We start from the raw sequence: 13,015 nt of genomic DNA, 5'->3' as shown, positions 1-13,015 counted from the left end.
TCTGGAGAACCACACACTTCTCAGAGAGAGAGGGAATCAGGTTTCCATGCAGTTGGAGATGAGTTCCCTGGTGAGGCCTTACCCTTTGGGATACCTGATAAAGGATCAGTAAAATCAGAAGTGTTTGGGTCATCTTGGACTACAAATTTCCGGGAGCTCGTCAGTTTAGGTCTCCAGGTATCACTCACTTTAGGTGTAATTTCTGGGATACTTGCCATTGTGGTAACAGAAGATGAAAATACCTCCATGTCTGTGATGCAAACAGATTTTTATTAACATGGGTAGTGTCAGAAGGCTTTTCTAGTGGGTCTGTTGCATTTATAAAGAAAGTTTAGGTGATTTTATGGGAAAACATGTTCTAGGATTTTGTAAAAACAAACCTGAGGAGGCTACCCCAAATCCCTTTCTTGCAAGGGAAGAATCAAAGCTAAAAATTAACTGTAAAGACATATTAAGCAAACTTCAACACTACTCCAGACATTCCTACTGAAGCTTCTGTGGTTATTAATGACACATACGGGAAAAGCTAACTTAAATCCCAATGCCTATAAATGACTCATTTCATCCTCTTGTGTGACAGTATCCTTTCCTGCATGTGTGTTTTAAAAAGCTCTTCCACAGATTCTTAGAAACTTTATTGCCTTCACTGGAGAAGCTCTACTGTACCCTCATCAGGAAATAACTGGCTAAGTCCCTGTCCACCCTTGGTTCTGGAAGTGATAAGCCAGTTCTGCCTGGGAGGTTTATTCGGCTTCACCATGGGCCTCCTGTCCATGTGTAGATGTCTCACTGCTCTGAGGGCCTACCCTCTGCACCGAAGCGCTGCAGCATGGGCAGCCGCTCTCTGTGACTTCCAGCATGCCCTGCGAGTCTCTCTCAAAGGCTTAGCAGCAACTCATGTGAAAGCAACGACAGTCACACCCTGCACAAGGATGTCTGGATATACAAGATACGCCATTCTTTTCTCCATACTGAGGAATGGGTCTGCTGGCCAGTTTCAGCAGCAGCAACAGGACCAGGAGGGAGTTAAGTTCACCTCTTAGTGTGTCCATAACTGATTTCCATCAAGTCGATTTCCCTCAGAATGTAAGCATATGCTTTTAGGTTAAAACCTTTGAGACCTTAATCCAGACTGGGGACCAGTCTCGGATGGAGGCTCCAAAAGAGATACAGACAGAGGGCCTTGGAGAGCCCAAGGATCATCTTAACACATCACAACAGCTTCGACTGACTGAAGCTTTCTCCACACTGAGACCACTTCCACACTGAGCCCATGACAGTCAGAGATTCCAAGGTTACTGCAAACCATTCAAAAAAGACCTCCAAAATTCATAAATACACATTTTTGGGAAATGTGTATTTGTTGACTAGGTCTTAGGAAAGGTGAGGAGAGAAGGGGGAAATAATGAAAACCTGCCATCCATCAAATGCGGATGGCCAGAAGGAACATTCACGATGCAAACGGGCGAGAAAGAGAAAAGCTTGGGTGGGCGTGCGTGCAGCTGGAATGCAGCCTAGGTTAACCCATTTGATTTCTTAAAGGATGTGCCTCGGTCATGATGAGCTGTAAACATGCTACACAGGGGTGAAGGGCTGAGTAAGAAAAAGTCTTTTGGTACCATCAGTGGGATTATGAGTAAAAGCGGAAAAATGGAGGGCTGCCAAACTGCACAAAAGGAGGGGAGAAGGGGCTGAAAATGCTGAACTGAAGGAAAGAAAAGGTTGTTAATTCAAAAAAATTAAAAAAACTAACCAGATGTTGGACCGCCAAATATTTTGTAATCTGGTGTAGTTGAAGTAGGCAAAATTTCTAAAAGAATTAAAGGAACAAGTAATCAGTGAAAAGTAACCAAAAGAAAGTAAAAATTTATGAACTCCAATTAACTAAAAAAGCCAAAAGAAAAGACTAGAAACTAAAAGATTAACCTACTGGTTAGACTACTAGACTACCTCTCTCTAGGTTTCCTACAAAATTGTAAATGGTGAAGGAAAAGAAAAATTAAGATTCTTTTCTAATGTATCCCTAGGATGAAACAGCTCAGCTTTGGCGAAGTTTAAGTTAAAGGCTAGGTGGTATGTGTCCCAAGTCGTTAAAAAGGCTGATTGTAAAATAATGTTCACGTGCAAATGTGGTCAAAAAGAAGTGGCAGGAGAGAAGGAAGGCTCTGGCTCACCATGGCAGTCCCCTAGATGGGCTGTGTTGCCGTACTCTGCATCTTGTTCATAGCCTCCAGCGCTGTGGTTATGGAAAGCAAAGAAGTCTTCAGTTAACAGCCTTCATAGGAACACAAGTGACCACCAGAGCAGAACCAAGAACACAAGACTGATTAGTAAAAACAGGCAGAGACAAACATGTACAGTTCAACATAACTTGCTAAACTAACTGTTTTGGCTAAAGAGTTGTTAATTAGAATATTTAAGAGAACAGAACAGAACTGTTGCTTTTTCTCATCCCTTTTCCTTAAGTATTATTGTCTATAACCTCACTTCCTTAGCACATCTCCAGGTTTGTATGTGTATTTTTTTTTCTTTCATCCACATCAAAAAAAAAGAAAATTACTATCATCAAAAGTTTTCCTAAGTTTCTGACTTTACAAATGCTGAAGATAGTTGATGACTAATGTGACAAAACATACTCACAGCATCCCTGGAGTTACTCTCCCACAGGTTCCCTGGCTCAGCCAGCCACAGTAGGGGTCACGAGATGCAATACAAGACCTGTATGGTAACCAAAGAGAATGTAACTTGGATTGTCTCGTCATCAAATATTCCCAAGCTGCAAGGCCCAGGGTAAGTGAAGAAAACACTAGCTTACTTTTTGCATGATCCATAACGCTCACAGCGGCTGAGGGGGATGCGGATAACACAGCTGGAGAATGCCACGTACAAGGCATGGTGATCTTTATCCAACTGCAACGAGATGACCTTTTTGTCTTCCTCATTCTCAGCATTACACCTGTGTTGTGGGATACATTTTGAAGCCATAGGTTTAGTCAGTCACAAGCCACACGAATTGTGCAAGGCAAGTATGGTTTGCTTTTGTAATTACAGAGAGCCTGGGAAATCTGAAGGGATGAATTCTTGGTGGCAACCCAGGCAAGTAGTTAGTGTGGAGAACAATAATTATAAAATTCATCTCCTACTTCACTGCATGGTTTGTTAAATTTCAGGCGGGAGGGCACGTATTACGGCACAGTGGGTTACGCCGCTTGTTGGGACACCCATATTGGAGTACTTTTCGAGTCCCAGCTCCAACACCTCCAACCCAGCTTCCTGATAATGAATCCTGAGAGGCAGCAGATGGCTCAGGCTCCTGCCACCCACCTGGGAGACCCAGATGGAGCTCCTGGCTCTAGGCTTCAGCCTGGCCCTGCCCTGGCTGCTGTGACCATCTGAGGAGTGAACCAGTGGATGGAACATCTCTGTCTCTTTCTTTCTGTCTCTCCTTCTCTCCCTGTTACTCTGCTTTTCAAATAAATCAATAAATCTTCTTTTAAAAATTCGGGCAGGACAAGAGTTTTCATTTTAAGGTTGCTTTCCTGTCACAGTGATTCAAGGAAATTGCATTTGTGAAGGTTAGGCTAGACTACAGGGAAGGCAAAGGATAACCTGTAATGCATGTAAGTTTTACCATACCACATGTTTCTGGATTTCTTTTCAGTTGCCTTTACTCCATTTCTCTCATTTATTTCGTGTGTGTGATAATGGCTCCAAATAATCTCTATTTATTAATGGTTGGAAGAAAGTGTCTAACCAGTATTATATTTTTGATGTGTGCATGCTTATAACCCCTGTCTGCTCCCTGTAGCATCCTGAAATATATCCGTGAGATAAAAACGGTGGTGCTAATATGTTCTCATTTTCCACACGTGAAAAACAAGGGATGAATTATTTTTAAATTCACCAGCGGTTTACCCTCCTTGCCCTCGTGGACCCAGAAAGAAAACAAAACAAGAAACCAAAACCAACCAAACAAAAAAACCCCAGGATTTATTTCAGTGAGAAAATAAAATTCTAGTATGCCAACCACCACTAATTCAGAGGGCTGAAAAGAAATGACTGATAAACTTGATGTGGGCAATTTCTGAGCAGCGCTGGGGAGTGTTCTTGTGAGATATACCTACTTTGCATGGTTGTAAGCTTCAATCTCTTCCAGTAATACGCTGTCATTCAGAGAGAAGGGACTGGTCTTTGCCAAAACTTTCAGTACCACGCCAGCTTCAGAGCCAACAAAGATGACTGTATAGTTCTGGTAGGGGCCAGCAGAGCGGTCAATGGCGATGGCCGTCAATCGGTACCTAGCAGAGGAGGCGGGGCGGGTCAGGCAGGGTCAGCAATGGGAAAAGGGCACATTGGGTGGGAGTGGCCCAGCGTTCCCCACACGTCTCACCTGACCCGTGTCTTCGTGAACCAGGGCTCATCAGCAATGGGTGGAACAGCTGAGTCCATCAGAGGGTGGGATTTGATGAACGCCAGCGTCTCATCCGGAAAGTCGATGGAGGTTCTGTAGGCTTCAGCAAGGCCATGCTTTGCACAACAGCCAGGCCTGCAGGGAAAACAGTGTTCTTTTATCCATCCACTTTCTCCAAATTGAATGCAAGGAATAAGTGTACATTTTGAAAGAAGGGGTCAAGAGATGAAGGAGAGTGAGCAAAACCAGAGGAGTGATGCTGTTTTGCTGAATTCCGTGGGGTTGCTACATTCCCTGGCATTGGGTGGCAGCACACAGGTTAGGGTTGCTGACTGGGTGTGAGATACAGCAGAGGAAGCCCTTCCTGACATGAGACGCTGGCCCAGCTGCTCTCTTGATGGATGGAAAGATGGATACTTTCAGGAACCAGAGAGTTTTGTTCAAGACAAAACCCTTTTCAACATTTTTCCTTTTTTTTTTTTTTTTTTTTTGACAGGCAGAGTGGACAGTGAGAGAGAGAAACAGAAAGGTCTTCCTTTGCCTTTGGTTTACCCTCCAATGGCTGCCGCGCTGATCCGATGGCAGGAGCCAGGTGCTTATCCTGGTCTCCCATGGGGTGCAGCGCCCAAGTACTTGGGCCATCCTCCACTGCACTCCCTGGCCACAGCAGAGAGCTGGCCTGGAAGAGGGGCAACCGGGACAGAATGTGGCGCCCTGACCGGGACTAGAACCTGGTGTGCCAGCGCCGCAAGGCAGAGGATTAGCCTAGTGAGCCGCGGCGCCGGCCCAGCATTTTTCCTTTACCTTGGCTTTGGTACTTTGTCTTCAGGGACTGCCGTCCAAACAGAATCTGGAGTTTTCTGTTCTTTAAACCGTCCTTTGAATACTTTCTCTATGTCATCCATGCTAAATGCACAGACTGCAGAACCAGGAATGCTGACAAAAAGGAGAGAGGCGTCAGGAAGAGGCTGGTGACAATGGGCCTGTGCTTGGCTCCAACAAGCGATCCCGGAACACCGCTGGGATTGTCAGACACCTGTCCTCACCTGTTGAGCTGTGTGGTGAACACCCCGACCACAGTAGGGATGCCATTGATTTGTATAATGTCCGTAATGGACTGCAGAACATCAAAGTAGAAAAACGAATCCCCAGGGACAGAACAGTTAAGCCGAGCCTTCAGAAAAGACGTCCAGTGTTTCTCCAGGACCCGCTGGGAGCCACCCATGTCATTTTTACATATGCGGGCCACACGGGAATAGACGGCCTGCCCGGGGACAAAAGCAAAGCAATGGGGTTATGAACACAGAAGAGGAACGGAAAGAAAATGCTGATATTTAAGGGAAGAACGAAAATGAGACAGGCATCCTGTTTAAGATCATCTGCAGCCTTCTCTTTAGGGATCGGGAAGATGAAATCGTACACAAGATCTGTCCCAGAGGAGAAGGGGCCCGCTTCCTGTTCTGCCAACCGTGCTTCCTGAGATGTGAGCTCTGTGGCTGCCCCGCTGACCGAAAGCCTCTCCCGCAGCTTGTCTCCAACTTTGTTTCTCCTATTGTTGATGAAATGTGCTGCTTTAAACTTGGCACGGAAGGGGCTGCAATCCCGTGAGCTTTTACTGAAGCTCTCAACATTGAACAAGGGCCTCTATTTTCCAACCTGTTTTAGGCACCAAGAAAGAGTGGAGTATCCTTGGATTTTTAAGGAATAAATTCAGCCTCCACAGCTCAAGGGTACACAGCTCTATGGTGACAGGAAAAAAAAAAAAAAAAAAAAAGAAACCTTCCCAAGGCCCAAGGCCCAAGGCCACCCTTCCCACTGTGACCATTGTTCAGGTGTTTTGCAGTAATTATTCTTGTGATAAGCAACCCACTTCCTTGTACACGGCCACCATGAATTAAATGCTGGGAAACCTGCCAAGGGAGTATCCTTAACTCTACCAAAGTGGTCTCAATTCCCGCTGTAAAAGTGCCCAATATAAGTTAGCTGCATGTACTTGCCTTGCCTAAATTATTGTGTTCCACAGCAATTTCTCGAAAGAAGAAATAGACATAGTTTCCATATTCTATAGCATGAAGAAAGTGTGGCTCTGAAAGAAATATTGAAAACGAACTGGTTCCTAAATGATAATTCAACCAGAAAGACACCGCCTTCCCACCCCCCACCCCCATTCAACTGACATGGGCATGACTGGCAGATGTCACAGTTACCCTCAAGCTAACAAGAACTTTGATATGCCAATGATTTTGAGGAGTCCAAATATGGGTGTGTTCAAGCTTCGAGGAACCATTGTCTTTAAAGTAAGCTAATGGACTGTAAAGAGGCCTACAGGGAACTGAACTACAGCATAGGTCCTCATTTCAACACATTTATTCATTAACCTATTTAACTAGGGAAGAAAACTTCTTATGCTGAGGTTAGAAAACCTTGGTTTCTAGATGCCAAAGAACGTCAAAATGTCTACAGATACAGATATGGACTCATCAACTCTCACTGTTAACTTTTTTTTTTTTTTTTTTGACAGGCAGAGTGGAGAGAGAGACAGAGAGAAAGGTCTTCCTTTGCCGTTGGTTCACCCTCCAATGGCTGCCACGGCTGGCGCACCGCGCTGATCCCAAGGCAGGAGCCAGGTGCTTCTCCTGGTCTCCCATGCGGGTGCAGGGCCCAAACACTTGGGCCATCCTCCACTGCACTCCCGGGCCACAGCAGAGAGCTGGCCTGGAAGAGGAGCAACTGGGACAGAATCCGGCGCCCCGACCGGGACTAGAACCCAGGGTACCGGTGCCGCAGGTGGAGGATTAGCCTAGTGAGCCACGGCGCCGGCCTCCCACTGTTAACTTTCTAAGCTGGGGAGACAGAAGCAGCCAAGCAGACTGTGTGCATTCAGAGACAGATAAATCCACACTCAGAGGTGAGCTCCCTCTGTTTTTGAGGTCACCCAGGACAAACACCTGACTACTGACTACCACGTTCCACATTCTCCATCAATGATCCCATTCACAATCAAAGCAGAGTGTACTTGTACTAAAGAAACAATACAAAGGTACTTCAAAAGTTCGCAGAAAATGGAATTAAAAGATAAGTATATTTTGGTACAAAAACTTGAAATCCATTCATAAAAGGAGTTTTCAAAAACCTCAGGGAAAACACATATTATCAAACAACTATGCATGGATTTCAAATGGGTTTTTTTGCACCAAAATAAACTTACCATTTGACTTCAGTTTTCCATGAACTTTTTGAAGCACCCTCATGTCAATTCATGCACTGAATTTCCTGGTGGTCTTGGCTGCTGTTCCCACTCAGGCCATGCCACTGTTCTCAGTGAGCCCGTCACACTGCTCTTCAAAGGTACCTTTTATCCACTTGGAATCATATTTTATTGTGCGGAGGGCAGATCCATCTCCCATGCTCCGATAAATAACAGCGTCACTGGCCAAGAAGTCAGCCACTGTGGCAGAATATAGCTTCCCATCTGAAACCAAAATTATAATTTTGGTAACATAATCATAAATATCTCACAGTATATTAGCTTAAGTAGTAGGTTATACCCTTTGTAGTGCCTTCACCTGTGTTAGCAATACTGATTTGGTTAAATATATACCTGATGCTCATAATCAACCTGTGACAGGTTGGCCCAAGGAGTCACCCAATTTTTCAGATGGGAGACCCAAGCATCAGATCGTCTGGCATCTTATTCAGGGTCACTGGCTGAGTTAACACGAGAGGCACATGTCACAACGCCTGTAATATGCACTGAAACACCCTCACTTCTAATTTCCTCCTTTTAAAACATTTGTTCATAGGCTGTAGCCTTTGAAATATCTATATCAACGAGCCTATTGAAGTTATGAACTTTTTTCCCTTACTTTAAATTCCTTTTTCACCTTCAATGTCATTAATCATTTATATTCATTACAGTAAAGGTTCTTACCTGCAAAAAGGGCAACATTGGTTTGTCTGGCATCAAATGGGCATCTTGCCAGGCCACTAATTTCTTCTCCATCATACTCTAAGGTATTCAACTACAAAAGAAAAATAAATAGCTGGTGTCATATCCGTTCAACGTACCTGTTTGAAGGCAATAGTGCTTTATTTGAATTGAAATTCTACTTGAGGAATTCTGCCTTTATTCTTTCATAACATTACAGATAAATTACTGGTTTAGAGCAGAAAGGATTCAACTGTAACAGCTACCAGAAGAAGAACAAAAGTTGATCAAAAAAGCATCCCATATAAAAGACACTTACCCTATAGTATCGACACATGGGATTGAATGCATTGGTACCACAAACAAAAACCATCTCATCATTTCTTGGAACAAATACTTTGATAAAGTTGTGGCACTCATCCTAAAAAAAAGTAAGGATTACATTAACATTAGACATATCATATGCTGACACTGTAGTATCAATTCCACAGAAAGGTGAAATCTAGCAGGCTCCTGACTTTTTAACTCACTTTATGTTTGCCTTTCATAGCACAGTTTTCTCGATCCTGTTGTCTTGACCGCCATGTCAGCTTCTGAATTAATCAAGCGAAACCAAAGTTTAGTTTTTAACTGGGAACATTTGTGGAGGGCAAGGGGATATCATTCAAGTTCTGAGTGAATGCAAATAAATTTGGCAATCATAGCTGCTCACCTTGCTTGGTATTACTTCTGTTTGGGGGATTTCATTTAAGTTTACTGTATAAACTTGATCCCTGTTGGAAACCAAGCAATAAGTCATATCATGTGAATGCATAAAACTGTTAAGCTGCTTCTTGTTTTATTTTTACAGATCTGCGTTTATTGTGTTTTGGAGATCATCTGGACTTTCTGTGTCTCAAACAAAGTCAACAAAGAGTACTTTTTCATTAGTGAGATGCTTTTATATATCGCTGTCATCGGGGAGCAAAGAAAACACTTCTCTGCAGGCATAGGTCAAACTGCTACTTGGTATTAGCATAGACATATTTCTAATGTTTGCTTGAATAATTCTAAGTTAAAGAAGAATAAAGAAATATTTTCCCCCTGCTGCTTTAGGGAAAAAAGAATGGTGTATGATTTCTCGATGGCAGTAAAAAAATAGCACTGCTGAAGGCTTTAGTTTTGCATTTTGTTCTTGGTATACAACACTGACTCTTCTTGGTGAATATTTTTGGCTACTTGCAATTCTTGATCACAATCACATATTAGTTTTTCATGAACTAGACACATTAATGCAAGCACCACAAGAGAAAAGAATTTTAATCTAATAAACCAACGAGAGGAAAATTACCTGCCAGCAATATAGAGTGTGTCTCGAATTTTCAACATCAGCTGAAAGTCCAGCCTGTGCTGAGATTCATTGCCTGAAGGGCGTCCTCTAAAAACCGGATATTGCCTTGAATCTGCAAGTAAAAATGGGCTAAACCATCAGTCAGGATTATGGAGCTGAAGAATCAATATACAGCATTGATTAGCTGTATATACTAGTTGTAGAAGGGTTTTAACTAAATTCTCCTCTTAAGGTCTTGAATATAAATGAATAAAAGATGGTGAATGCCAGCAAATGGTATTTTTCTTTTAACTGAAAATATATAAGCAAAATATAGGTAGCTGTAGAAAAACACCCAACATAGCTGTCCTATGTTCCCCAAACATTAGGTAATGATTATAGATAAATTAATATGCAAAACAATTTTAAGACATATGAAATTTCACTGTTTTTCTGGAAATGCAAACAACCAGATTCCTTCTTAGAAAAGCAGACAGTCACTTAGACAACTTACAGTGATAATCAACAGTATTAAGGGGTTCGTCATCTTCAGGAAAGCTGACTGCCCTCAGTGGGGACACCATTAGGAGCAACACGTAGGCACAAAGTAAGAAGAACCTCATGGTGGGCCAGATGTAGTCAGAGCAGCCCCTTCTCAGAAATCCCACTCAGCTACCTGAAAAACAGAAGCAGTTTGGAAAGATCTCTATGCTGCGATGAAACTCTTCTCATTTGTAATCAGCCCAATTTTCACCACCAGCTCGGTCCAAAACCCCCCCTACACTGCCCCCGGAATGCTGGCAGTGGTGGATTACGTATCTCCAAAAACACAGGCAAAAGATGGCCCTGTGCCAGGCCTGGTTAAAGCATCTGGTGAGCATACTGATGGTAGAGGCAAATCTGCAAGAATTTTTGAGGGAACTGTGTATGTCATCACAGCAAAATCACCAGAACCACAAACAGAAAAGCTGGCTGCTGACTTGGCAAGAAGATGGGCAAAGTTGGGACTAGAATTTTAATTAAACTACAATCTGCTTCCCTTCCCCCAGTCCAGAAATAGATCCAACACAGCCTGTCTGTGCCCCCCACAAAATGCCCAAGCTGTCTCAAAAATATCCAGGTGACTGATGGTCTCTTTACCCCTTCACCAGCTCTTTGCCAAGTTCCCAGTGTTACTCAAGCCTTAGCCCTAAATTCTTAAGTAGAATAGTTCCCTTGCTTCAGTAAGATAACATGCAAACAATGACACAAATGACCTTGAGGCAGGGTGAAAAGGAATCAGAAGAAATGAAATGATTTCATGATAACCAATCGAATAAAGGGGGGCAGAGAAGCAGCAGCACAGCTGACACCCGGCCACTAGGGATGTCTACATTTTTACGTCACACCATTTGGACACAAACCAATACCCTAAGTGTGCCTGTCCTCTTAGCTTTATTGCACTTCAGAGCTAGAGGGCCTTAGGGACCATCTAGTCCAACCCCCTCATTTTTCAGATAAGAAACCTAAGGGCTGGAAAAATTAAGGGACTCACTGAATTTCATGGAGCTAGTTAAGGCAAAATTGGAATCCAGATTCACATCATCTGAGTCCCTGTCCAGGCTCCTTTCAATAAATTAGATAGAGAAAATACAACAATTCAATTTTCCCTTCAAAAATAAAACATTGCAAAACATTTTTTGGGGAAATGGATGTATTCATCTATATTAAAGCTTCACAGATATTAAATTGTACATCAAATATGTACAGTATACTCTGTATCAATGCCTAAATAAAGCTAGAAAATGTAACACTGGGGGCATAATAATAACAGTAAGGAAATATAAAAGATCTTTAAATGCTATTAAGATATTAAAAAGTAGATTAAGATCCTGACGAGCCAATGGGATGCATATTTTTGTGAAGCTGTATTGACTTTCCAAATACTAGCCCTTCCTCAATCAACAATGTCACCCCCAGATACTGTACTGAAGAGTTAACATATCTAGCTTTATACTCAGCCTCACACAACTAAAGACTTTAGGGGAAATCATAAAAACCACTTCAAATGCTGCAGGACTCTACTCAACCAGGTACTTAGCTGAGTCTCCTTTAAGTTAAACACACGGATGTGCACTCATGCATGCTATGCAATGCTTTAAGTATTTCTCTCACAAAAGTGAGAACCAAGTAATAAGAGCTTTAGAATCTTAGTTCTGAAGGACAGAATAATACTGTAATTCAATTTTTCTTAATGGATGATTAATGCAGCAATGTTAACATTTTAAATGCCTTACAAACAAGCATGGTGAAGAACTGGAGACAACATCCTTTTAGGTTTCAGATAAAAGAGTACAGACTTTAGAGTCCATCTGATTTGGGCTGGGGTGGCCACCACTTCGTAGCTAATTGACTCAGGAAAGGCTCTTCAATCTCTCTGAACACTAGCTTTTTTATCTATACAATGTGGACAACAGCATTTCTCCTCCAGTGAATGGAACTAAATGCTGAGCACATAGTAGATTCTGAATAAAATCAGTCTTCCCTACCCATTTCCTCCTGGAGAATCCTGCACATGCCCAGACTGACATTAAGAATCTGAACCAGGCCTGGGAAAAAGATGTCCTAACATAGTAAGACTACTCAGCCATTTTTGTTGTCTATTGAACAGTTATTTAAAAATACTAATGGCCTACTTTCAGGATGAATTTTACAACTTGTGTCTTTTCATCAAACCTAGAAAATAAAATTAACAACAATCAGCGTTCCACCATCCTAACCCAACAACCATGATGATTTGGTTCTAGTCTTGTCCCACATACACCTGTTTTCAACATCACAAGAGGATCTTTTCCCATCTGCCATTTATGAAGCACTATTTTCCTGTCCTGCTTTTCCATAGAGTTTTCTCATTTATACTGACCCCCAAAGTTGAGGCAGTATAAAATTTAAAAAAAGTTGCCTTAAGAACTAGAGCCCACTATGGCACCAATCCCAAATTTCATCCTTTGAATGGAACGCCGCTGGATTTTTCTGCTGGGCAGCAAGAAGCGCCACAGACACCCAACAATTCTCAGGAAATGCAGAAACATCTGCATGAAAACAATGAGTCAGTCCTGTGACTCCTTCTCCTGGGTAACTGACAAGGGTCCCATCAGGTGGGCAGAACCTCCAGGTCCCAGACAGCAGGGCAGGGAGAGACCCTCCCCAGGAAAAGTGCTTCTCAGCTGTGATGGGAGCATTGAGACTGAGGACAGGAACACTGCTGACTCACCGGCAAGCACGGAGCTGCTGGCTGAGCTATCATTTCCTATAACTCATTCATCTGACACTGCAGAAAGCAATTTCTCCCCACAACACCCCAATCTAATCCTCCAAAAATAAAGTC

The 13,015-nt window shown here is 42.8% G+C and overlaps 1 protein-coding gene across 26 annotated transcripts in view; it reads right to left on the bottom strand.

The window, feature by feature from the left end:
- SEMA6D (semaphorin 6D) overlaps positions 1 to 13,015 on the bottom strand; it is a 666,912-nt gene that overhangs the window by 5,388 nt on the left and 648,509 nt on the right. For 5 of the 26 annotated variants that reach the window (XM_051822408.2, XM_051822409.2, XM_051822410.2 and 2 more), the window contains 17 exons: positions 10,163 to 10,324; positions 9,670 to 9,781; positions 9,052 to 9,112; positions 8,870 to 8,932; positions 8,659 to 8,760; positions 8,343 to 8,433; positions 7,764 to 7,883; positions 6,409 to 6,497; positions 5,458 to 5,675; positions 5,216 to 5,347; positions 4,391 to 4,546; positions 4,125 to 4,298; positions 2,816 to 2,956; positions 2,641 to 2,718; positions 2,175 to 2,275; positions 1,754 to 1,810; positions 83 to 250 (listed from right to left, as the gene is read on the bottom strand). In XM_051822408.2, coding sequence (XP_051678368.1) covers positions 83 to 250; positions 1,754 to 1,810; positions 2,175 to 2,275; positions 2,641 to 2,718; positions 2,816 to 2,956; positions 4,125 to 4,298; positions 4,391 to 4,546; positions 5,216 to 5,347; positions 5,458 to 5,675; positions 6,409 to 6,497; positions 7,764 to 7,883; positions 8,343 to 8,433; positions 8,659 to 8,760; positions 8,870 to 8,932; positions 9,052 to 9,112; positions 9,670 to 9,781; positions 10,163 to 10,271 — 1,972 coding nt within the window. In that variant the 5' untranslated portion in view covers positions 10,272 to 10,324. The remainder of the gene's footprint in view (positions 1 to 82; positions 251 to 1,753; positions 1,811 to 2,174; positions 2,276 to 2,640; positions 2,719 to 2,815; positions 2,957 to 4,124; positions 4,299 to 4,390; positions 4,547 to 5,215; positions 5,348 to 5,457; positions 5,676 to 6,408; positions 6,498 to 7,763; positions 7,884 to 8,342; positions 8,434 to 8,658; positions 8,761 to 8,869; positions 8,933 to 9,051; positions 9,113 to 9,669; positions 9,782 to 10,162; positions 10,325 to 13,015) is intronic. The other 21 variants (XM_070054139.1, XM_017348060.3, XM_070054140.1 and 18 more) reach the window with 11 other exon arrangements.

The sequence above is a fragment of the Oryctolagus cuniculus genome, chromosome 12, assembly GCF_964237555.1.
Source record: "Oryctolagus cuniculus chromosome 12, mOryCun1.1, whole genome shotgun sequence".
Classification (NCBI taxonomy): Eukaryota; Metazoa; Chordata; class Mammalia; order Lagomorpha; family Leporidae; genus Oryctolagus; species Oryctolagus cuniculus.
The sequence above is the reverse complement of the archived record's forward strand: the minus strand, read 5'-3'. Positions and strand labels throughout refer to the sequence as shown.